The following is a 24,131-nucleotide window of genomic DNA, read 5'->3' as shown; positions in this document are numbered from 1 at the left end:
CATGGCCCTGTGGATAAACTCCATAACTCTAAAGAATAAAAACACTTCATTATTCCTTTATTTTTCAGGGACCTCTGGAGGTTGCCCAGGTCTTCCTGTCTGAAATACCTGGTGATCCAAAGCTCTTCAGACATCACAACAAGCTGCGTCTTTGCTTCAAAGACTTTACTAAAAGGTAATTGAGACTTGTTGCATAAAGAACTTCAAATTAAGAGTGGCCAGTACCAAAATTTAAGCTAAGAGCCACAAGGAACTGTTGAAAAGAGAAGCTAGGAATTTGTTCCCTGTGATGAGCAATCTGCATGGCATTTACTATTCTTTACTAGCATCCACCTGCACCCTTTCATACCCAACTCTGACATTGAAAGCTGCTGTTTATGCCAAAACAATTAGTATTATTCTTCAGTGTGTAGCACCAGTTTCCCTCCCTCAAAAAACTGGAAGAAAAATATGTTGAAATACTAACCTTATCAGTGTATTTATGTCCTTACTCAGGTCACTTAGTCTTTGTGATCTTCAGTTTCCTAACAAATGAAAGATAATGTAATCTCCCTCTCACAGAGAGGTTTACAAACTGGGTTAAATAATGCACTGGTGTCTAGGGCCTCAAGTGCGCCCCCTTCACAGGACTCAGCATGTCGCTGTTCTGGTCACCGTGACTTATTGCACAATAGAAGATGAGCAAGGGGAAGAACACATGTCTTGAGCTCAGAGGACCCTCTGCCAGTGCATTCCTCCAGCAGTAAACTAGCAGAGTGTTGGGGATGGCATACTAAATTGGCAGGAGGAAGGCACATAGTAACAAAATATCTGGAACAGCAAACCCCTCTCCAGATCCAGATTCCCAGAGGCCAGCCAAAAATCAGCATTGCAATGAGACCTTCTAAGGACAGCAACTTTGGTGTATAATCTTAACTTCCCCCAGCACAAAATCAACCTAAAAGCATTGCTAGACTAATATTTGGCACATAATAGTTATTCAATAAATATTAGAATTTGTAACAATAGGGAAAAGTCTTTATCAACTCATTATTCCTAATTTTTATTTATTAATAATATGATCACAAAAGAAAGAATGATTAATTTAACTTGGCATTGTTAGGAAAGATTCCACACATTTTATGTGGACATTGAAGAATTAATTCTAGGTTTTAGACATTAAAAAAGTAAAAGAATATACCAAAAAAGAAAAAGCATGAACCATCTTCAGTATCTGTGTAAGAATGATCAGTAATGCAGTGATGCTGAAACCATAGAAGCCGTGGGGAAAGGGCCTGAGAAACACCTAGGAGGCACTAAAAGTCAGACTAAAGAGTACCATGGGCTGTAGCTGCAGCTCAGTGGAACAGTACTTCCCTAGCACATCCAAGGTACTGGATTATTCCCCATACTACCGAAGGTTTCTGAAAGAGCCACTGGACAATTGTGACTGAGTTCCAGCTAACAAAGCATCAGAGCTTGAGCCAGAGAACCGTCTTGTACTTTCTAACATGGTTTATCTTATCATTATCAAATCATTTATTGAATGTGTTTATTAAATTATAAATAACTTATGAACTGTAGACAAAAGTTTCTGTCCCACCTGGTCCCACATCCATTTAGTCCAAAGAAACACACAGAGGCTTATATTAATTATAAACTGTTTGGCCTATTAGCTCAGGCTGATTATTAACTAGCTCTTACAACTTAAATCAACCCATAATTCTTGTCTAAATTAAGCTTGGTATGTTTTCTCAGTGACGCATTCTCATCTGCTTCCTCTGTGTGGCAACTGCATCTCTGCCTTTCTCTTCCCAGAATTCCTCTGAGTTCGGTCACCCATCTATACTTTCTGCCTGGCTACTGGCCAATCAGCATTTTATTAAACCAAAATGAGTGACAAATCTTTACAGTGTATAAAAGCATTATCCCACAGCACTGGACATTGGTTTTTATCTTCAGTAAATGTGGATGGTGCTGCCTCTTCCCTTTTCATTGCATTAGCTTTACAGAACTCTCGGTTCCTTTCACCTGAGCTTTACAGACACCCAAAATAAAAACTTAAAAAGCTTCATCTGGGGTCTGGGGAACACAGCTCAGCTGGTAAGAGTGTCTGTTTATGCAGCATGCATGGAGTCCTTCTAGGTTTGATCCCTAGGACTACATAAAACATTTAAGCATACAGTTATAATTAATCTCAGAATTTAAGAGGTACATCCAGGAGAATTAGAGGTTCAGGGACAGCTTTTATCTGGCAACTGAGGCCAGACTGGACTGAACCAGACTCTGTCACAGAAACAAAACAAACTTAATCAGTTCTATGAAATTTTGTGATTTTTAAACGTAAATTTGTTTTTAACTGATACATTGATATGTTTTGATCCATGAATACACTACATCATTCATATATGTATCCTCAGACACTTAACCATTTCTTAGTAGCAAAAATATTTAAAATCTTTTCTTCTAACTTTTTAGGATATAGTATAGCACTCTGTTGTCTTTGGTTACCCTAATTTGTAATAGCATACCACGGTGTCTCAGTCCAGTCTGATGTAGCTAAGCATCCTTTTCCAGTCTCTCTGCCCATTGTCCCATCCTTCTCCCCAACTTCTGGTAACCACTGTTCTAGTCCCAACTTCTTTGGGAATCACATTTTTAGATTACACATGTATAATACCTGTCTTCCTGAGCTAGACTTATTTCACTCTGTACAATATCTGTTTTCTTATGTGTTGTTGTGAATAAGACTCGATTTTAAGGCTAAAATGTATTCCATTATATATATGTACCATGCTTGTATATTTGTATATGCATGCAAAGAGAAACCTAAAGTTGAAATTGGGTGACCTCCTCCAGCATTTTCTACCTTCTATTTTGAAAGTCTCTTCCTGAGCAAACTAGATTGACTGGCTAGTGAGCTCCATGCCTCCTCCTGTCTGCTCTCTCCTCTCCACCCATCCACCACTGAGATTAATTTGTATATGGAACTCCATACCTGGCTCCTCATCATTGTTGTGGTTTTGGTTTTTCCATGTGTGCTAGGGGATTGGGCTCAGGTCTTCATGCTTAGACAGCCACCTCCCCAGCTTCCCCCCCCTTTTTATTATTAAATTTGTTCTTTGACAGTTTCATACATTTATGTAATACATTCTTAAGTCTCTCACCCTCTACCTCTCTCATCTCCTGCCCACCCCTGTTAACCCTCTTCATCATTTGATAGATGGCTGACGTAGGTTGTTCCAACTCCTTGGCTATTGTGAATCATGCTGCAGTGAACGAAGTGGGGGTGGGTTATAAATGTCTTTTTGCCTAACAGACTGATTATTTCTCTTGGGGGTAGACCTGGTTATGGGTTGTTCTGCCATTTGGTAGTTCTATTTTGGTTTTGTTTTTTAAGCTTCTTTTTATGTGTACAGGTGTTTCACCTATATGTGTGCCTGTGTATCATGATTGTGTCTGGTGCCTGCAGAGGCCAGAAGAGGGAGGTACATGCACTAGAGTTACAGATGATTGTGAACCACCATGTGTGTGCCCTAGTCAAACTATTTTTGCCCATATGTAGGTTCTTCCTTCACTCTGTTGATTATTTCCTGAATTTGCTATATTTGGCTAGATGGCCTCATGGGATTGATCTTAGAAAATAGCAGGAAACATAGTTACTTACATGAACACAAGACCTGTGCCACTTCCTGGAAGATGTACGTATTTCATACTTATGAAATTCATAGATTGCTAGCATTAATTTCATTATTTAGGAGGTTTAAAACAAAATAAATCCTGCTGCCTTTGGGCCAAGTGATCATGGGATAATACAGGTTTCTATGGGTCATTGGAATGTAATAATAGATGATCAGATAACTTTTTGCTTGCTATTGTTTTAAGATGTTTTATCAAGACTGCAATTGTAAACAGTTATCTTTTTGGATATACTTAGTTTGCTTTTTCTTTTTTGGTACTTGGTATAAAAGGCAGGGTCTCACATAAAGAAGGCATGTCCAGGACTCCTGAGCTGCATCCTAACACTAGAGAGACTTACTTCAGAGGAATGAATTCTTGTAGTCAACACGACTTCTTATGTGGTATTGTCAGGACAGAGAACTTTCTCCTTTTTGATTATAAACAAAAAAAAGGCCAAAAGTTTTTAAATGCTTCATCATATAAACCTTGGAGAAAAAGTTACATAGCTGGTTGGTACCACATAGCTATAAGTCACTTGGAGACTGAAACAGGAGGATAGCTGTGAGTTTGAAGTTATCCTGGGTTATACAATGAGGTCCACTCCACTTGGGCCTCAGGTTGAAAACTTGTTTTGAAGAAAAAGGGTGGGGAGTTGGGGGAAGAAAGAATTAAGAGTCAATACTCTGTTATTTTTTTGGTTTTTCAAGACAAGGTTTCTCAGTGTAACAACTCATTTTTGTAGACCAGACTGGCCTCGAACTCACAGAAATCTGCCTGCTTCTGCCTCACAAGTGCTTGGATTGAAGGTGTGCCTGCCATATCATGCCGTTTTTTTTCTGTTAGCTGTGTGTTTCTACTAACATACACACACACACAAAATATCATAGTTCACAATTTAAATATAATCTTAAACTATTTCAGTTAAAATTAGAACCATTATTTAAATGGTGATATTCATCAATTTAACTGATTTGATATTGTTTTCCTCAGTTTGAATTTAAATGTGATGTAATTTATAGCACAGTGGGTCTTCTTTCTTTTGTTGAATTAAAATTTCCATCATGAAATCACTGAGCCAAAATAAACATTTTTATTGGCTCTTAATATAGTATACACCCCAAAATGTCTCAGCACTAATAATGCCATGAATGCCAGCACTCTAGTCTCAGCCCCCAGCTTTATTTAAACCCCTATAAATAGGGTGTCTCTTGCTGATCAATTTTCATGACACTTCGATTTGTTCTTAATTACTAAAAATAATACTGTCTGTGTACTTACTTTTGGTCTGAAATTCTCTTTTAAAATTTGTCTTCATTAATCTTGAATTAAAATAATCTGTTTCTATACTCTGCTGTCATCCTCCTCTCCTGAAGTGTCACTTCCAGAAATGTCCTGAATTCTGTTCTTGTTTTCTTGTTTTTACAGTTTTATCAGAAATGACTGAATCCCTGAGTGATGTGCCATTTTACATCCTTTTAGTCTTATATAAATGAATAGTGTGTACTGGTTTCTGTCAGCTGCTGTTTTCAGTGATTATAAATGTTGCGTTACTTAATTTTTGTGTGTTCCATTATATGAATGTATGTACTTTTTTTTCCTTTAGCTGGTATATTTTGTATATATTTGGAGACTACTGGTTGTGCTCCTATTGCAAAGCATATAAATATAAAACATGTACATAGAAGAATGTCTGAATGGGATACCACATATACAAGAGATTTGGGGTTCACGTGTTCACCTAGGTGATACACACTTTAAATTCATATTTTAAGCTTAGTCTGCTAAAATTGCTTAGTATTTGAAACTAACACTCTTTTTAATTTTAAAATTCCATTTGTGTTTGTGTATGCACATACATGCACATGCTCTGGACCTGCTTTCGAGGCCAGAAGGCAAGTTACAGGAGTTAGTTCTCTCTTTCCAGACACCCAGATGGTGTCTGGAATCTGGTTGTCAAGCTTGATGGCCTCTTCTTTATAATATAAGCATTTAAAACTATGCATTTGTCTAAGCATTCACAGGCAAGGAGATATTGATATACATATATTGCTATGACTGTTGTGTTGAGACAGCCCACGTGAGCCTTGCTGTTCTCCTGTTTCAGACTCTCAGCCACAGGGTTATAGGCATGTGCCACCGCTCCCATTTGATCTCCTATCACTGTGAAAGTCAGATATGGTGGCACACACTTCCCAGTATTCAGAAGCTGAGGCAGAAGAATCACAAGTTCTAGACCAGCCTGGGCTACAAATTAATGAAATATGTATTTAAATTAATGAGTACAGGAATAATGAGTACAGGAAGTGTTTATCAGATTTTAAAGAAACTCAGATGACTATTCTATCACAGAGAGGAAGCGGAAAGAGCGAGCAACACAGTAGACCTTCAGAAGCACAGCACTCCTTTTGCTCCATCCACCCACCCTCCTAATAAGTCACCGATGGAGTTAGCACCCTCATGATCCAGTCCTCTCGGTATCATGAGCTGGGGAAAAAGCCTTCAATACATGAAGACTATAGAGCCATATTACATGCAAACCATAACACTACCATAAACCTAAAACAAGAGAGAATCATTTGCCATCAGCTGAAATAAATATGGAATGTCATCATGGTAAACGTGTCTCTGTCTTTGGGTGGGTAAGACTACGAATTTCCAGGACGGGAATATCTAAACATGTATTTTCTTACCCCCTAGGTGTGAGGATGCTTTAAGAAAAAATAAGAGCTTAATTGGGCCAGATCAAAAGGAGTATCAAAGAGAACTGGAGAGAAACTACCACCGCCTTAAAGAGGCCTTACAGCCACTGATAAACAGAAAAATCCCTCAGCTGTACAAGGCAGCGCTGCCTGTCACCTGCCACAGGTACGCTCTGTGCTTCTTCCTTGGAGCATCTTAGGAAAAGAAAACTGATCGATTTTAAGTTTTACAGCCTTTTATTTTAAAATTTCAGAAGTTGTGTCCCCCAAAACCTAATAAATTCAACTAGTATATGAGCCATTGCCACTTGTCCCCTGATCAGTCTGAAAGTCAGCCTTTTCTGTGGACGATACGCTAATTGAACAGTCCTCCTAAGTCTGCCTTCATAAACCTATTCAAAGTCCTGTCCCAGCTTCTGGCACTTTTGTGAGAGAATTCACTAGAATGTTTCATGAGCTCGTTCTTCCTTTTCCTCAGCCAGGGCCAATAGTCTACATAACCTTGCCACAGATTAAAGCAGGTGACCTGACTGTCCCAGAGGCATCAGTAGTGTTCTCTTTTTGACAAGTCAAAAAGGACTTGGAATTTTCTACGATTGCATCCTGGTTCCACACGAGAAGTACTTGCCCCAGGCTTAGTACCTGAGGTGGACTATGGTGAAGATACCATTGCAGATGAAAAACCCATGGCGGTGACAGTCATTCATTCTGTAACACCTGAGCTCTGCAAACTGGGCAGAAACTGATAAAAAATAAGCTGCCCTTTTTTCACATTTTTTTGAATTTCTGTTTATCTGTTGGATTATTGTGGCGGTTTTCTCACCCTTTTGTTTGATAACTAATTACGTTGTTTAATAACCTTTGAGAAGCCACTGAATGAAACAATTCTCATAGCCATTCAGAAAAATAGCTACCGGATACTGCTGTCATACTAGTATTAGAGAAGCTGAAGCAGGGCTGTAAATTCAAGGAGTCTGGGCCACATAGACAAATGCTGTCTTAGAAAAGGAAAGAAGAAATCAGCCAAGGGCCTGCTTTATGTCACATCCTCCAGGGAGCATCTATCTCCCCCTGGACTACTGAGGAAATACAAAATGTATACTCCTATCCTACATCCATGGATGGGGAAAGTTCCTCTCAGAATTCCCAGACAGAAAACAAGCACCTTCATTTTTAGCTTTCCCTTCAGACTTTCTGAAATCTCCAGCTGCCTGCACTCATCTTCATCAGCCCCAGCAGGTCAGGAGCCCCAGGGCATGTGAAGGTGCAAGGTACCAGTGATCAAGCAGTTGGCAAATTCTAATTCCAGTTTCTCCTTCACTCTCCAGTCCTTCCTGTGCTGAGTCTGTTACAGCTGGAGGAAGTTCCTTCAGCACAACATAGTTTCAGGCTCCTGTCATCTCCCTAGTCTAGTCCTCTGAACTTAATATCAGCATGCAGTTTTTGGTTCTGAGGAATTTTTGGGTTTTGTTGTTTGGTTTGGTGGTTTTGTTTGGAAGGTGGCAGTGATTTGAAGTGTTGCTACTTAAGCCAGGTTGACCTTTGACCATTTTCCTGCATCTACTGCCCAGGCATACATTGTGAAGCCCAGATCTAGGGAACCTTTTTTCTTTTTTAAAAATCAAAATTAATTCTTTTGAAACAGGTATTCTATAACTCAGGGCTGGTCTTGAATTCAATCTGTAGGGGGAGAATGGCCATCAACTTCTGATCGTCCTGCTTCAATTACAAGGGAGTGCTTCAATTACAAGGGAACTAGACCCAGATTGTGTGGTTTTAGGAGACTAAAGAGAGCTTGCTGCATGCTAGGCAAGCACTCAACTGAGTTACATCCCCGGTACTCCCAGAGACTGTGTGTGTGTGTGTGCATGCAGATGTCCTTGGAGACTAGAAGGCATCTGATCTCCTCAAACTGGAGTTACAGAAGGTTGTGAGCAACCTATGGGTACTGGGAACCTAACCTGGGTCTTCTGTAAGAGCAAGGGCAGAAAGCACTTTTTTTTTTTTTTAAAGATTTTATTTATTTGTTAAGTATACAGTGTTCTGCCAGAAGAGGGCACCACATCTCATTACAGATGGTTGTGAACCACCATGTGGTTGCTGGGGATTGAACTCAGGACCTCTGGAAGAACAGCCAGTGCTCTTAACCTCTGAGCCATCTCTCCAGCCCCAGAAAGCACTCTTAAGCTGGAGAGTTAACAATCCCTTTTCTTGATGAGTAGTATCCAGCCTTTAAAACTTTGCCCTGGAACTAAAAAAACAATCTTTGAACTTCAAAGCTAAATGTCATTCTCTTTGTAACTGCTGCCACATATCCTAAACTCCCACAGCACCTACTTAACTAACATTAGAAAGGATGAGTAAAAGGACCAATTCATGAGGAAGGAAATCTATAGACATTTTATGAATAAAATCCTTAACTCTTTTGGAATTTAAGAAATAAAAATTTCTTAGGATTTAATTTTGCTTAAAATATAAAACCTGGAATGTTGTTTTGTCAAATGTGACCATCTTCATACTCTCATATGGGTAGAACGGACTTTTCCAGAGACCGGGTGAGATTACTGACCATAAAAGCAGGTTGGAGAATTTAGGCCTTTTATTAAGCTAAATGTTATGTATGAATGCTATTCTTTTTAAATGTAGATCAGGCCTGCCTCCCAATTGATGTGATTACAGGCCTGTGCTACCACCACCCAGCCCTGGCTGACCTCAAATTCAGAGATCCACTTGTCTCTGCCTCCTGAGTGCCAGGATTAAAGGTGTGAGCCACCATGCCTTACCCCTGCAAGTTTTGTTTTTTGTTTTTCCCCCGAGACAGGGTTTCTCTGTGGCTTTGGAGCCTGTCCTGAAACTAGCTCTTGTAGACCAGGCTGGTCTCGAACTCACAGAGATCCGCCTGCCTCTGCCTCCTGAGTGCTGGGATTAAAGGCGTGCACCACCATCGCCCGGCTTTTTGTTTTTTAAATAACATAATCAGCTACTTTGTGAAATAACTTAAATTTTTCTTAATTTCACACATGGTAAATAGTAATATATAAATCCACATAGAAGATACTGTAGTTTGAGAAACACTTGTTTGGTTTCAAGTTTATGATTTAAAAAAACTTACCATAGTTATTCTGAATACTTCAGAAATCTCTCCCATGGCACCTTTAAGTAGATATCCAAATAACCTTTTGGACAAATAATCAATAGATTTGGCAAAGTGGCTGCTATCACATACATCTAATCTGTAGAGAAATCTGTAAACCAGAATATGATAGAAAATGTAAGATGAACATCTAAATATTGAGGTGTCTCTGGCAGGGAAAACAAAACAAAAAACCCTTAAAAGTTTATGAGGGGAAAAAAAGACCTGGTACCTTCTAAAAATCGTTCTTAACCATATTCTCTTATTTTCCTCAGAGATTCCTTCAGCCGAATGAGCCTTCGAAAAATGGAACTCTAAAGTATACACTTGTTCTAATCACTTGAAACGAGCCATGTATTCAACATTGACTGAGAGGTCTATTACAACACAGGACTTGGATGTTATTCTGGAAGCAATAGCATTTACTCACTGAAGAATGTGCTACCAGATTCAGGCTGTTACATGTCAGGCTCATGGCTGTGGTGTCTAACCTGGTCATCTTTTAAAAAAAAACAGTTTTAATGATTCAAAGGTACAGTACACATTTATAATTATTTATACCATAGCTAATGTTAAATTTATTTACTTTAAGTTCTTATTTTTTAATTTATATTACCATTTATAGATTCATTCATTTTGGAACCATTTTAAATGTAGTAATGCTTATTTTAAAGGTACTATTAAATATGTGAATGTTTACACTAATTTTAATGAGTGGGATTTTGTTTTTTCCTCTTTTACAATGGGAAAAAATGAATTGTTCAAAAAAATGGTTGGTGGCAGATTCTACTCCCAAAAAAGACCTATTAAGAATTGCCAAAAATGTATTTGATAAAACATTTCCATAAAATGAGGTAGTGGTGGCACAGGCCTTTAATTCCAGCACTCAAGAAACAGAGGCAGCACTCTGTGAGTTGGAGGCCAGCCTAGTCTACAGAGAAACCACATCTCAAAAGAAAAAAAAAATTCTGTAAATGATTATATACCAAAATATCTAATACTAGTAATATTGTAATGACAGCAGCTTGATCTTTATGGATCATTTATTAGTATCAACTTCATGAATCAGCAATTTGAACTGATTTCTGTGCCTCAAATTAACCTATATATTAACCTCTAATGAACCTAATAGTTCACTGACTGAACTATTAAATAGAAGCTGCTTTAAGGCTATTTCTTATCACTGATGGTAACACAGAGCTAGGGTTTCACTGGTTTTAATCTACCAATTAAGTGAGAAGTCACATGTTTTTACAAAATGCATAAATTAGTTGCTGTCATCAAAGTAATTGCAATTTCAGTATGAAAAAGTTACACAGAGAAAATCAACATTTTACACACTTGGCACCATTACCCCAGTGAATATTGACGTTTCCTGAATGTTTCAAACATTTTTGGCACTGTGGCTTTCAGAACAGCAACACTGATAATACCCTTAAAGTGCTGAGTACCAGTGAGTCATTAGAAATGACACCCTTTCCCTCTTTGGTAGGTTGTGGGAGGTAAAGGAGGTAGCATTAGGGAGAAGACACTAAGTACACACCTGTCACTTCTCACTTTGCTACTTGAGCTGTTTCACATCTCAGTGGTAGCATGCAGGACTTTTAAGATTTATGCAATTATGATTTAGTTATGAAATACCAGTTATTTTCTCATGAGTTAGAATGACTTCTTACTCCGTTTTGTTATATTTCCTGGCAATGTTTTCTGAAAACACCTTTCTGGACTGGAACTCTCTGCAGCTCTAACTAACTGATAGCACAGGATGGTGATAATTTTAAGATTCACCAGTGATTGTCAACTACTGAGAAGGCAAACAGATTTCATTCCCATGCACCATATGCGGGAGAATGTTAATGAAATAAGCAACCTTTCCTATCAGAATGAAATGTTATTCCAATAGCATTATCTATTTACTCATTTCTAAGAGAAGCTTAATGCCAAGAATGTCCCTTGTGGTCCTAAAACAAGTGACTTAAAACTTAACTAAGACAACTTGGATGGACTTAAGTAGTAGTTTCTCTCTAAAAATGCTTTTCACCTCTGCTCTCCACTGCCAGAAATTGAGTATTGAAGGTAATTATACATTATTATTTTCTCTAGTATGTACACATTTGTTTTTAAGAACTCCACTTTGATAAAAATATGCATTTAAAAACCACACATTTATATACATGGTTGTTAAACAGCTTAAATTTTATTGACCTCCCACAGTTTTTAAAAAAGTTAAAGGTCATACCTCTAGGTCGATGTACTATATACAGATCGTGCAGAATGAATATGAAGAGATACAAATTAGTCATGCCCAAAAGATTGCCTAGAGTCATCTTCATAAATACATATAAAATTCTTATGAAGATAGAGGGACTGCCAGCTTTTCTGAGACACTTTCCAAAGTTATTGAAGGCACAAAATATACATCATTGTGAATATACACATTCTAGACTTTGTGCCTCTGATACAGCCCAAAGATTTGGCTCCATGACTACTATAAAACTAAATATACTGAATGAGATTCTGTTTCTCAGGTGAAAAAGCCAGACCTATAAACATCAAGTAGATAATTACCCCAAAATATGAAGAATACAAATACAAGCACTTTATTTTAAAAAGCAAACACAAAAGATTGTGTAAATCCAAGAGTGTTAACTGCTTTCAAACATCTATTTTGGATTATTTAGTACCTATACAAGTTTGTTCCCAGAAGCTTATTTATGCATCACTAGTCTCTACTATGGAAAATGATTCTAAAAATTAACATGGTTTTCAGTATTTAAAAATCTCACTATTTATATAAAAGCCTAGAGAGACCAATAATATCCAATAGCTTCAAAAGATAAACTAAAGACTCCTAGGTGTAATCAACTTTACCAATGTTTGTCCAGGTCTGTTTAATATATACACAAGGAAAATATACTCACTATAATTTTTTATAAAATAGCAAGTAAGGAGTAGATGTAGGAGATGTAGAAGGGGAAAGAGAATTTAAAAAGTCCTTTTCTTCTGTAACTTTTACTTCAGAATCATCAAAAAGCAACCACTTCCCCTCGTACTCCTTTAAGCTTTGCACTACATATGAGATTTTGTTCTCCAATCCATTCATGTTAATGCCTGTTTGGTCACTGGATTCCTTGTTCCTGTCAGATTCATGGGTCCCATTAGTATCACTAGTTTCAGAATTTCTATTTTCAGCAAATGCTGTCCCGGCAACCTTATCAGGATTAGACGCTTTGTTGTACAGCTCATAATCTGCTTTGCTCTTTTGTCCTCCAAGAAGTCCAACAGCTTCTACATTTTTTTTGTTCAAAACTTTACTTGGCTGGGCATTTCCACCAACTCTAATTGATACTTCATCATCGTAATTTTCAGCCATCCCCCTTGCTTCCTCATTCAGTGGCTCTGGCTTACCTATCTCACACATCTGGTCAACCACAAAATTCCCTTTATCTAGTTCCAGACTGTTAAGGTCAGTGACTTTAACAGAAGCAGTATAGTGCCCACTACTAATGGTAATGCCACTGTGCATCACAACAGCAAATAATCCATAGCTGTCATTAGTCGGCTTTGTGCTCCATTCTTCTAGGGACAGTTTAAGGGGTGTCAGTAAAGGAGTGTTGATCTTGGAAAGTCCACCACCGTAACAGTCAAACCTTTGGAAGGAAAAAAAGGTTTCCTGTAATTCCATTTTAAATGTAAAATTTTACACACAATGTGAAACCAAGTATTAAGCCCTTAATGTTTAGTTATGAGCAAAGACAGACTAAGACCTCAATTTTGAAAAAGCACATACACAAAAATATTAAAATAGAACCTAGGTGTAATAATGCACACCTTTAATCCTGGCATTTGGGAAGCAGAGGCAGGTGAAAGACCATGGAGTGTGCAACAGCATGTCAGAAAAGACAGATTATCCAAAACATCCATTTTTATATCTATTTTTAATAACTTATAGACAAATTCCCAACTATAAAATTTCTCCAGCTTTCAGAGATGAGTTCAATTTCCAACTTTCCTTAAAACTGAAAAGAATTTTGCTTTATTATATTCCCAAAAAGTATGCACGAGTCTGGTGGCTCACACCTCTAATTCTAGCTGCAGCCTGAGGCAAGGGGACAGCTGTATTTTGAGGCCAGCTATGGCTGTTAACAGTGAAACCCTGTCTCAAAGAAGGAGAAGGAAAGAAGTATTAAAGATTTCTCCATTTCAGTCAGTTCCACTAAAGCAGAATACTACAACTAGCACCTACATAATGAATAAGAAAGGATATATTTGAGAATTGTACTAGTTTTTTTATTTTTCTTTTGGTGCTAGAGACCAAATCTGAGAGCTCACCTTTGCTAGACAAGCACACTATCTGAGCTGTACCACCAGCCCCCAAGAGCAGTTATGTAGGATGCATGCCCTGACAGCCCACCTGCGGAGAGCAGAGTTGTTTCTGACAGACCCTCAGTTCATTCACAATACTCACTCCAAGCCACTAGCAGCAAAGCACTTCAGATGGATAGTGATAACTTCAGGCATTTTATCAAATAAGAGACTTCGCTCTGCTTCCGTATAATGATGGCAATTTTCACAGAAATATTTGTCTTCCCCTACAATTCTTTCCACTGAAGCAAATTGTGAAATTGCCCATCTCAAGGTCTTCATTTCTGTTTTTGGCTCTGGAGAAACTATAAAACAAAATTGTTCACTCATAGTATCTTTCAGACATTCAAAAATTAAAAAAGGTCCCATGTGCAATATAATCATTCAGTTTCAAATAACCCATCCCCAACATCTAAAAAGATTTCATTTGCTTTCAGTTATCCTGAAAGTACACATACATGTCTTCTAAATATTATTAGCCAAAAAAAGAAAAAAAGCCAGGTCAGCCCAGTCCCTGCTAAGTGTAAGTCAACTGCCACTATCTCCAGCCGGCCTCATGACTCCTCAGGACAGTCTATACTTTTCATGGTTTACACTCAACACAACATTGGCTCAAATATTTAATTTTAAAACAACTCCAGTTACCAAATATTAGGGTCTCCAATATAAAAGTATTTCATTTTTGCATTCCAACATTTCAAATTAAAATGCTATAATTCCATAAATATAATTAATAAATGATGCAAAATAACAGGAAAGCTATATATTATATACCAAGGATACAACACTATTCTGGAGAAAACTGACTATACCATGGTGCACACAGGCTCCCATTTGCTTACTTTCAGAGCTCTCCTCAACTTTAGAAAGCTCATCTTCTTGTACTGGGACACTAATATCCTGGAAATCTTCTCTTCTTTCTGTTAAGCTTTCACATTCCAAACAGCGAGTCCTTAATACTAGCTGACCTTGAAATAATTTCTCTACGAGTTCAAAACCAATTTGTTCTGCACCTAAAATGAAAACAGGAAAATTAAGTCTATAAAGTATACTCCAATTCATCAATTTCCCACTGAAATAAAGTATATCATGAACACAAGACCTTTTTCACATCTAGTTAAGCAGTGCCTTATTTATTAAATATAGTCACTACCAAAAACATTTTAAATAGAAATTACTATCCTTAGAATAAAGTCAGCTGAATCTTCAACTTGCCTTCCAAAGACATGTCTTTATAGAATTGCCCCAGAGAAAGAAAAAAAATCAGGCACAGTCACATTAACTAAAGATTTTCCCTAAGATGCATACATGTATAAACAAAATCTCAATAAGATTCACTGAATTGTGTCCCTTATGAGTTTATGTCATATTCTGTAAATAAAAGGGGGGAAACCCACCGCTTTTCCATTAAAAATGTACTGAACTTCCCTACTTTAGAAATCAGCAAGCAAAATCACCCTAACATTAATACAAGAGCATTACATAATACATGTTCATACACTCAAGTATAACACTTTAAACACTACAGTTGACACCCAATGCTTAAGTTACCTTCTGAAAACAAAATCTTAACTACTGTATATTTCTATAGTTACTAATATCCCAACTTGTCATTTTTAATAACTACACTGACCTTTGTTATTGGGCTTCACATCACTAGCGGCCACAGGTGTACCACCGCTTCCTGGGGAGTCGAGTGTACCACCATTAGCTGTAGAATCACCTTCGTGTTTCCCTGGGTCCTCTTCAAGATCAGACTCATTTTCTTTAGATTGTCCTTTGGATCGCTGGTTTGTTGTTATTTTCCCCAGACTACAGAACTTAGAAAGAATGCTGGGCTGCTTAGTTGTAGACTTTAGCCAATTTATTTTAACTTTTGATTTCTTTTGGGAGGGTCTCACACTCTCATTTTCAGAAACACACTTGGGGACGATGTTAGGAGAAGCCTCTAAGGTGTCGCCAGCAGCTTTTCTTTTTGACCTAGTTTGTCTCTGGTTCTCTTCCAGTGACTGGGACTCCTTGGACAACTTAACTTTCTTCTTCATGTTACCAGACTCACTGTCACTTTTCCTTTTCCAGTTTCCTTTTGGGAGTTTTTCTTTAAAGTCCTCCAGATTCCTCATACTGTCAATCTCCATGCTGTTAACTCCTCTTAGTTCCTCTTTCTGATGAGATTTTTCTTCTACCTTTGTAGATAAGTCAGGCAAACTTTTCACTTCGTCTTTTTTCAGGAGTTGGCATGTTTCTTGAATGTTTCCCAGAATACACTGGAGCACTTCCTGTGCATCATGCTGTAGATAACCTTCATACATAGGGTTGAGCTCCCTATCAATAGAAGTGTTCATTTTAGCTAATTCTAGTTTTGTATAGTAACATAAAAATTTTCCATCAACTATTTTAAATATCCAAAAGTATTCTACTAATTTGAAACCTCTTACCTAAATTTACAGTTGAAAGTAAAAACCAATTTTACCTTATTTTATTATCACCATACTGTGACCCTCTTCTAAATATTATGAATAACTAATGCTAACATTGCTATATCATATGAGGTTTTATTAGAAATGCTGTGTGTCCTGCACAGTAACTGCCATTAAGTAACTACTGACAGATACCCACGAGGCTAAATAACTTGCCTAAAAAGGTCATAAGAGATACAAAGTGAGGGTCCAGAATTAGCTCTTGGCCACCATTTTATAATGCCTCATAACAAAGGTAAATAAATGTCCTGGGCCTACATCTATTCAAAAACTAAAGAGGTTTTTACGTCAGGTCTCATTATGAAATATTCTTAATGTTATGGATCAAGTATTTAGAACCTGCAGTTTTTATGCATAATACATTTTGTATATAGACTAATTTCTAATCTGAAATTTTTAGGACCGTATGTGTTTAGGAATTCTGCTATTTTCATTTTCAGATGACAATATGGGTCTATAGGATGTTGATTAATGATGGAGTGTATGCTCAAGCATGTACAAGGCCTGGGTTTGATCCTCAGTACCACAAAAATCAGTAATTGTATCAATACCTAGGCTTTACCACCCGAGACTGATCTGATGTGGAGCCCACATACCACATATATCAGTATTTTTTAAGGAGTGTAACATAGCACATATAAAAGTATGAATCATCAACATATGGGGCAGTATCCTATAATCACACAATCTTTTAAAAATTAATTTTCAAAGCCTCTGGGATATAAAAGGCTGTGAGTCTAGGAGCTTCAATTTTCTTGCCATTTATTCCTTATTTATTCATATATCACTCTTGTCTAAAAACAGAAACAGACAAAGAATTATAAAATTGTGTTAGAGAGGCTATACCTGAGTGTGTTAAGCAGTCGCCTTGGCTGTGTAGCAAGTTCATCTGTATATTTCTCTGGATTTAAGAGAAAACTAGCCTGAAGCTGTTCAACTGAAATTATTAAGGACTGTAAACTGCATATAAGCTCATAACTTGCCAAAGGATCTTCTTTGCAGCTTCCCTATCAAGAAAAAAATAATTTATAAACATTAAATACGTACCTCTTTACTTCTTAGTCTAACTGAATAATGTACCTCTTCTAATTTTAATGTTAGTACAACAAAAATTCCATTAAATATACATCAACTTTTTTCATTTTAGAGTTTTTTCCTGTTGCTTTCTAAATGGAAAAGTGATTTTCTAATCAGTTTTCTTTTAATGTATTCATTTGCATTTCAGGCTAGGAATGTGGCTCAGTGGTAGAGCTTCACTTGTCTAGTAAACAATGCATAAAAAATAAACCAAAAAAAACCCTCTACACAAGACTGAATAATCTGGTAAGGTCCTTTATCAGAATAAAAAAATACTATAATATACAGTGCTTAAAAAGCTTAATTCTTGTTTATAAATCAACAGAAATAATCTATCACCATTGTTCTGAACTCTCCTAATAATCTATTACCTTTTATTTAACTTTTTTGGGGGGGGATTTTCAAGATAGGGTTTCTCCGTAGCTTTTTGGTTCCTGTCCTGGAACTAGCTCTTGTAGACCAGGCTGGCCTCGAACTCACAGAGATCCGCCTGCCTCTGCCTCCCGAGTGCTGGGATTAAAGGCGTGCGCCATCACCACCCGGCCTTTTATTTAACATTAATACTAACCTATTAACCTCTTACTTATTTATCAAATAAATTTAACTCCTCCCATTAGTTTGTTTGTGTGAGTTGTTTTTTGTTGTTGAGACAGGGTGTCACTGTGTAGCCCTGTCTGGTCAAAAAATCAAATAGAGACAAACCAGGCTTGACCTCAGCCTCAGAGATCCACTTGTGTCTGGGATTAAAGGTGTGCAGCACCATGCATGGCCTTCCCCCATCTTATTTTGCTTTTCAAATTTTTGGCCAGGCAGTGGTGATGTACGCCTTTAATCCCAGCACTCAGGAAGCAGGCAGATCTCTGTGAGTTCAAGGCCACTAGAGCTAGTTCCAGAATAGGCTCCAAAGCTACAAAGAAATCTTGTCCCAAAAAACAAAGCAAAAAAACACAAACAAAAACAAAACAAAACCAAATTAATTTTTTACCTTATCTTTTTGATTAGAGTCATCCTTCAGAGCTTCTTTCTTCCTTGAAATAATATTAAATAAGTGTTTCACTCCAGATTTAAAACCAGGACAAAAGTATAACACCTACAAAAGGGACATTGTCTAAGTACTGAGCAAACAATACACCTAAAATCACTAATGCCTTCTATAGGTCACTTTTAATGTCTTACCTAAAAATCAGATGTTAAGACCATTATGAAAACTTGCTCTCTACCCCATCAATACTAACCCACTGTTCTACTAACTCTCAGTAGCACTTACTGAACCCTTGGTAGATACATTAATAAGATTAAGATTACAAGGACAAAAAAAAGCGACAAAAAATTTTAAGGGTACACGAAATAACAAGAGTTTTTAGGTGGACACAGCACCAGGAATAAAGCAGGCAAAAAAGGGGGGGATGGTTTGGCACCTTCCTTTTAAGCAATCTTCCCAATTTTAATATCTCCCCTTTGTTTTTTCTTGCCTCACAGGAAGTTTAATAAGATGCAGTTAGCGTATTATAGCCTAATTTGGTTTGTTTACAAATAAAGGTAAACAAAGTATAGACAAAGCCATTCAGTAATCTAAAATTTTCAAGAAACATTAAACGTTACATCATTTTACCTGAAGAATGCTATTTAGATAGCAAGTGTTACCGAGATTATTCAGTCCCACAAATGGTAACAAGTTCTCTCTCTTCTCACAGTTTATCGGTGAGGACTGTGCAGCAGGAACAACCTGGTCACTGTTAACATACAGGGAAGAGATGATGTAAACCCAAAGTGGGAAGGCTGCTGCGCTAAGTTTAGGTTTTTACAATGGGGTATGATATGAACAGTCAGATGGCAGTTTCAAGAGGAAACATTTCAGACTCAAAATAAGCATACCCCCGTAGAGAATTTAAGTCACACTCTACAAACCTCCAGATAATTCTCTAAAGAGGATGTTAGTCCCATAGAAGTAAATGAACTGATATGGTGGTTTCTTTCACCTACTGGGACATTTTTAATCAATTTAATTATGAATATAAACCTGAGAATGAGCTAATAATTAGCAACACTATTTAAAGAGGTTATACACTAGGTCCTATTCGTAAAGGTTTAGAAGAAAGTCTATGAAGAGAATTAGACTGCTTCTCCTCACTTAAATAGGTCACCTTTTTTCCATCTTTGGTACTTGGGATTGAACCCAGGAGATCACTGAGCTATAAAACTAACCCTAACAATCACTGGGAAAACATACAAGGGATAAAATCTAATTTTGTTACCCAACAAACCACCCATTTGTTGAACTAAGACCCCAACTAGAGTAATTTGAAGTATTCACTTTTATTCCTTATTTTTAATTTAAAAATAACTTTACATTATAATGAATTACAATAAAAACATCATGCAGCTAGACTAATGTAGGCACTCAAACACTTGTTCAGTCCTATAGGACAGCCATTTGAAACCAGGGAGTTCCATTCAGGGCGTTACAATGCCACCATCAATTACATTTTTTGTGCACTTATCCACCATAAAAGAAGGAAAACATGAGTTTAGACTAGAAAAATAATTAGCTTTATCCACTTTTATGTTGGACTCATCTGTACTTTCTATGCATTCCTTCTCTCCTTATCTTTTTAGTGACTAAAGAATTAATGTGCATTAAAAGCCATTTTTTAAAAATGTTTATTTATTATGCATACAGTATTCTGTGTTTATGCCTGCACGCCAGAAGAGGGCACCAGACCCCATTACAGATGGCTGTGAGCCACCATGTGGTTGCTGGGAATTGAACTCAGAACCTTTGGAGGAGCAAACAATGCTCCTAACCTCTGAGCCATCTCTCCAGCCCCTTAAAAGCCATTTTTAAAACCCAGTTTCAATATAATGTGCAACTCTCCTGCTTCTGAGTTGTTCTGGAGTCAAGTGTTCTGAACCAAACCAAAGAAAATCTCGTCTATACATGCAATGCCCTGCATAAACTGATGGTTTCTCCGCCAACCAACCCTTCCCCCCTCCCCCCCCCCTTTTTTTGATTTTTAAAGACAGGGTTTCTTTGTAGCTTTAAAGACAGTCCCGGAACTCCCTCAGTAGGGCAGACTGGCCTTGAACTCACAGAGACACGCTTGTCTCTGCCTCCCAAGTGCTGGGATTAAAGACCTGCACCACCGCAGCCTGGCTCTAGTTTCACTTGATAGTTCCCCAATTTAGTCTCAACCACTCACAAGGCAGCTGTTATGCTAATGAGTTAATGCTGTGGGTGTGACCCTAGGAGAAATCACCAGGACACATCTTGTCTCACTGAATGCAAATTCTTGAGTATTTAACCTATGTCAACTGTCAGGTCAGTGTGGAAGTATCAACCCAAGTTCAGTGTTCCTTCATTGACTCAGAATAAAGTACAGAAATATATTTAAAATAAAATACATACATCTCAGATCCTCTATATTCAGAAGCTTTTTCTTCATTTTCTTGAGAATCGGTGAAATCTAAAGCTCTTTTAGTTTCCTTTTTCTGAAAAAACTTCAAAGAAAGTCTGTTTTTCTTTGAGGGACTCCCTCTTGCAAGCCCATTACTTTCACTAGGTATGACACCAGGCATTTTCTTTTAAAATTGCGAGGAGTTGACGAGAATTAACTTTTAGAAGGCAGCTGTAATCACCAATTGTATCTGCTAATCACACAAACAAAAAGGATGTAGTTAGTTATCAGGTGTAGGTGACCAAATTAACAACTATGAAAGCTAAAAGAATGGTACACACCAGGACACCATATTTAAAAACCTAACACCTGACAGTAGACACTTAGGGATTATTGCTTCAATCGGTGCTTTTCAACCTTCCTAATGCTGCAATCCTTTAATACAGTTCCTCATGTTGTGGTGACCCCCAACCATAAAATTATTGTGTGCTACTTCCTAACTGTAATTTTGCTACTGTTACAAATCGCAATGTAAATATATAATATACAAGATCTCTGGTATGCAACCCCTGTAAAAGAGTCATTTGACCACCATGGAGTCACAATCCACAAGGTGAGAACTGATGGATTAAATGAAGCTACACTGTAAGTCTTACTACTTCAGTATATATAAAGGGCCACATCACAAAATACCCATTTAGTAAAATCATACACAAAGCACAATAAAGTCATAGAATTAAGTAAAAACCCAGGGCTGGTAAGGTGACCAAGTGGGTAAAGACACTTGCTAATAATAATAAGCCTGACAGCTTGAGCTTGAGCCCAGGAACCCAACTTCTGAAGGTGCCCTCTGACCTTTGAGTGCACATCCAAACGCACACACACACACACACCAGCTTAAAAAAAATAGGTTTACACAAAACGTCTCTAATTGTAAAGATAAAAAGCCCAAAGACAAATGAAAAGCCACAATAGTAGTGAACACTGAAGAATGTTCTTTCCACGGCCATTATAGTCAATTTATGATATACACAATGAAGTCTCTACACAGCTGTAATGCACATACAGAGAAAAGCACATTATCCGGCCTTTAGTTATAAAATCCGAAAGAAGCTACACATACAAAGCTGGAACCAGGGGTGGAAAAATTTGCTCTATGTCATGCGCATTAAAAATCACAGTATTCTTTAGTTTTCCAATTTTGTTTTGGAGCAGGGTCTCACTGTACAGCCCTGGCTGTCTTTGAATGCCGCACGTAGCCTGGCCTGGAACTCAGAGATCCCCCTGCCTCGGCCTCTCCCTAGTGCTGCTTTGAATGTTCTGTGAGCCACCACACCCAGCTCCAATTATTTCTAAACTCTATGATTTAAACTACACTGAACAATGTTTCTACCCTGTTTCAAGGTAAAAACTTCAAAATGGAAGGAAAAAAGGATATGGCAATATTTGTGATACTTTATAGAAGTTTATTTTTCACTTGGGATATCTAGAAAATACTTTTTCATCTCAATATCCCTAAAATATGAACAAGTTTCAAATGTAGGTACCTGAGTAGTAAATTGAGGTACACAAAAGGCCACCCAACTCCTACCCCTAAACATTAACTCCAGTGTACACTGCAGTGGAAACATTTTTGGGGAATCATCTCAGAAGAACTTTAAGCTGACCAATTTTCCCATCTTGTCTGCAACTTAAATTTTGTCTCCTGGCCCCTTAATATTCCTGATAAAACATTATCAATAAGCTGCTACTATTATTTGATAATGAAAACATGAACGTTATGAATAATAACAAATCAGCCTTCGCTAAACTGTCAGAGAGCCCCAAGCATTAACGACTCGAGAAAGGTGCCTTGCTGGGAGCCAATGGGAGACGGAGAAAGTGATCAGTAAGCTGAAATAGCGGACTTCACCTCAGCCAACCATCCCCTCCCGGCCCCTCCAAACAACCAGCACTGACGGTCGCCGACAGGGTGACACTTTCCCAGGTGCCCGATCTTACGCTCTCACCGTCCCTTCTAAGCAGGGGCTTTCGGGCAAAAACATCTCTCGCGAACTTTATAAACCAAGCTTCGTACGATGAACTTAACGGTAAACCTTCCTGACCAAATGACACCGGGAACCCCCGACCCATTGCTTTTCAAATATGTGTAAAAGCACAGTACTCAACTATGTTTTAAAGAAAAGTGTGAAACAATAAAGACAAGATCTTGGGCGCAGGGTTAAGACACGTGGCGCCGTTCACACTTCTGGGGAAAGTGTAAGTCAAGAAAATGCGCGGTAAAATTTCGCAAACCCCGATCCGGGACACAGCGATGGCAAACACCTCTCCTCCGGGCCAGCGCTCCTGTTACGAAAGGCGCGGGCGGAGAGACACAAGCTGCCGGGTGGCAGCCCCGGGGTCGCCGCGCCCGCCCGCTCCCCCCCCCGACCTCCCGCAGCGCAGCCCGGGCCTGGGGGGGGGGGGCTCCCCACAGTCCGCACCTGCCCCGCAACCGCGGAGCCCCGAAGCCTCGGCCCTCCTTACCCGGTCATGGCCCTGAGCGAGTCCGCGGCGCGGCCGCCGGGAGACCAGCAGGGCAGAGTGCGGGCGCGACAGGTGAGCCCCGCCGCAGTCCCGGGAGAAGGCTCGCAGGTAAGTGTCTCCCGCGGGGGAGTGACCATTCGTCCGCGGAGCGGGAGCCGGGCCGCCGCTCGGTCCTGCCCGCCGCGGCCCCACTACATCCCCGGCGCAGCCCGGCCGGGAAGGCTCCGGGCTGCACAGCGGTGGCGGCGCTCCCGAGCCGGAGGGTCCCCGCTCGGCCACCGACGGGAACTTGGCGCGTTTTCCTCAGTCTCAGGACCCCCGCGAGTGAACCCCCGCCCGCGCCAGCGTCGCGGCTGGAGGTGGCGTCCTCGGAAAGTGCCGGTTCTCCTCCCCACGCTGCAGAGACGCGGGAGCGAGAGCCGCCGCGCGACCGCCCCTCGCCAGCGGCGCGCTCGGCTCCGGAACCAGCTGGAACGGTAGTTCCTCCGGGGGCCTAACGGGTTCTGCACTTTCAACAGCGCAGGCAGCGGCGCGGGCAGCTCGCGCGGGTCCTCGCAGAGGCGCGCGCTGCGCAGGAGGCCGGGCTGGCGCGCAGGAGCTCGCTCACGCCCTCTTTTTTTTTTTTTAATTCTTTTTAAACATTCGAGCTCGCGAGTTGAAGGGGAGGGAGCGTACGGGTCGGGAGATGGGACAGGGAGTGGCCGGGGACAAGCCCCTGCCTCAGGTGCTCAAATGCGCCAATCCAGAAGGAACAATTTCCAAAGCCTCCTGCCTCCGCCCCGGAAGGGAGAGCCAA

General features: G+C 39.2%; 2 protein-coding genes across 13 annotated transcripts in view; one reads left to right on the top strand and one right to left on the bottom strand.

Annotated features, from left to right (window-relative positions):
- Window positions 1-10,184, top strand: part of Dock7 (dedicator of cytokinesis 7) — a 185,261-nt gene extending 175,077 nt beyond the window's left edge. For 11 of the 12 annotated variants that reach the window (XM_005353450.3, XM_026782264.1, XM_026782262.1 and 8 more), the window contains 3 exons: window positions 69-175; window positions 6,358-6,525; window positions 9,768-10,183. In XM_005353450.3, coding sequence (XP_005353507.1) covers window positions 69-175; window positions 6,358-6,525; window positions 9,768-9,810 — 318 coding nt within the window. In that variant the 3' untranslated portion in view covers window positions 9,811-10,183. Of the gene's footprint in view, window positions 1-68; window positions 176-6,357; window positions 6,526-9,767 lie in introns of all 12 variants that reach the window. The other variant, XM_026782265.1, reaches the window with a different exon arrangement.
- Window positions 10,185-11,666: 1,482 nt separating this feature from the next.
- Usp1 (ubiquitin specific peptidase 1) lies at window positions 11,667-23,656 on the bottom strand. Its single transcript, XM_013348514.2, has 9 exons — window positions 23,336-23,656; window positions 20,821-21,062; window positions 19,027-19,147; window positions 18,400-18,504; window positions 17,184-17,344; window positions 15,491-16,182; window positions 14,700-14,870; window positions 13,961-14,162; window positions 11,667-13,142 (listed from the first exon to the last, which is right to left on the bottom strand). The coding sequence occupies exons 2-9, from the start codon at window positions 20,988-20,990 to the stop codon at window positions 12,413-12,415; spliced, it is 2,352 nt and encodes a 783-aa protein (XP_013203968.1). The 5' UTR covers window positions 20,991-21,062; window positions 23,336-23,656; the 3' UTR covers window positions 11,667-12,412.
- Between the last annotated feature and the right edge of the window lie 475 nt (window positions 23,657-24,131).

Source organism: Microtus ochrogaster, chromosome 10 (assembly GCF_000317375.1).
Source record: "Microtus ochrogaster isolate Prairie Vole_2 chromosome 10, MicOch1.0, whole genome shotgun sequence".
Lineage (NCBI taxonomy): Eukaryota > Metazoa > Chordata > Mammalia > Rodentia > Cricetidae > Microtus > Microtus ochrogaster.
Note: the sequence above shows the minus strand (reverse complement) of the source record. Positions and strands in the feature narration are given on the sequence as shown.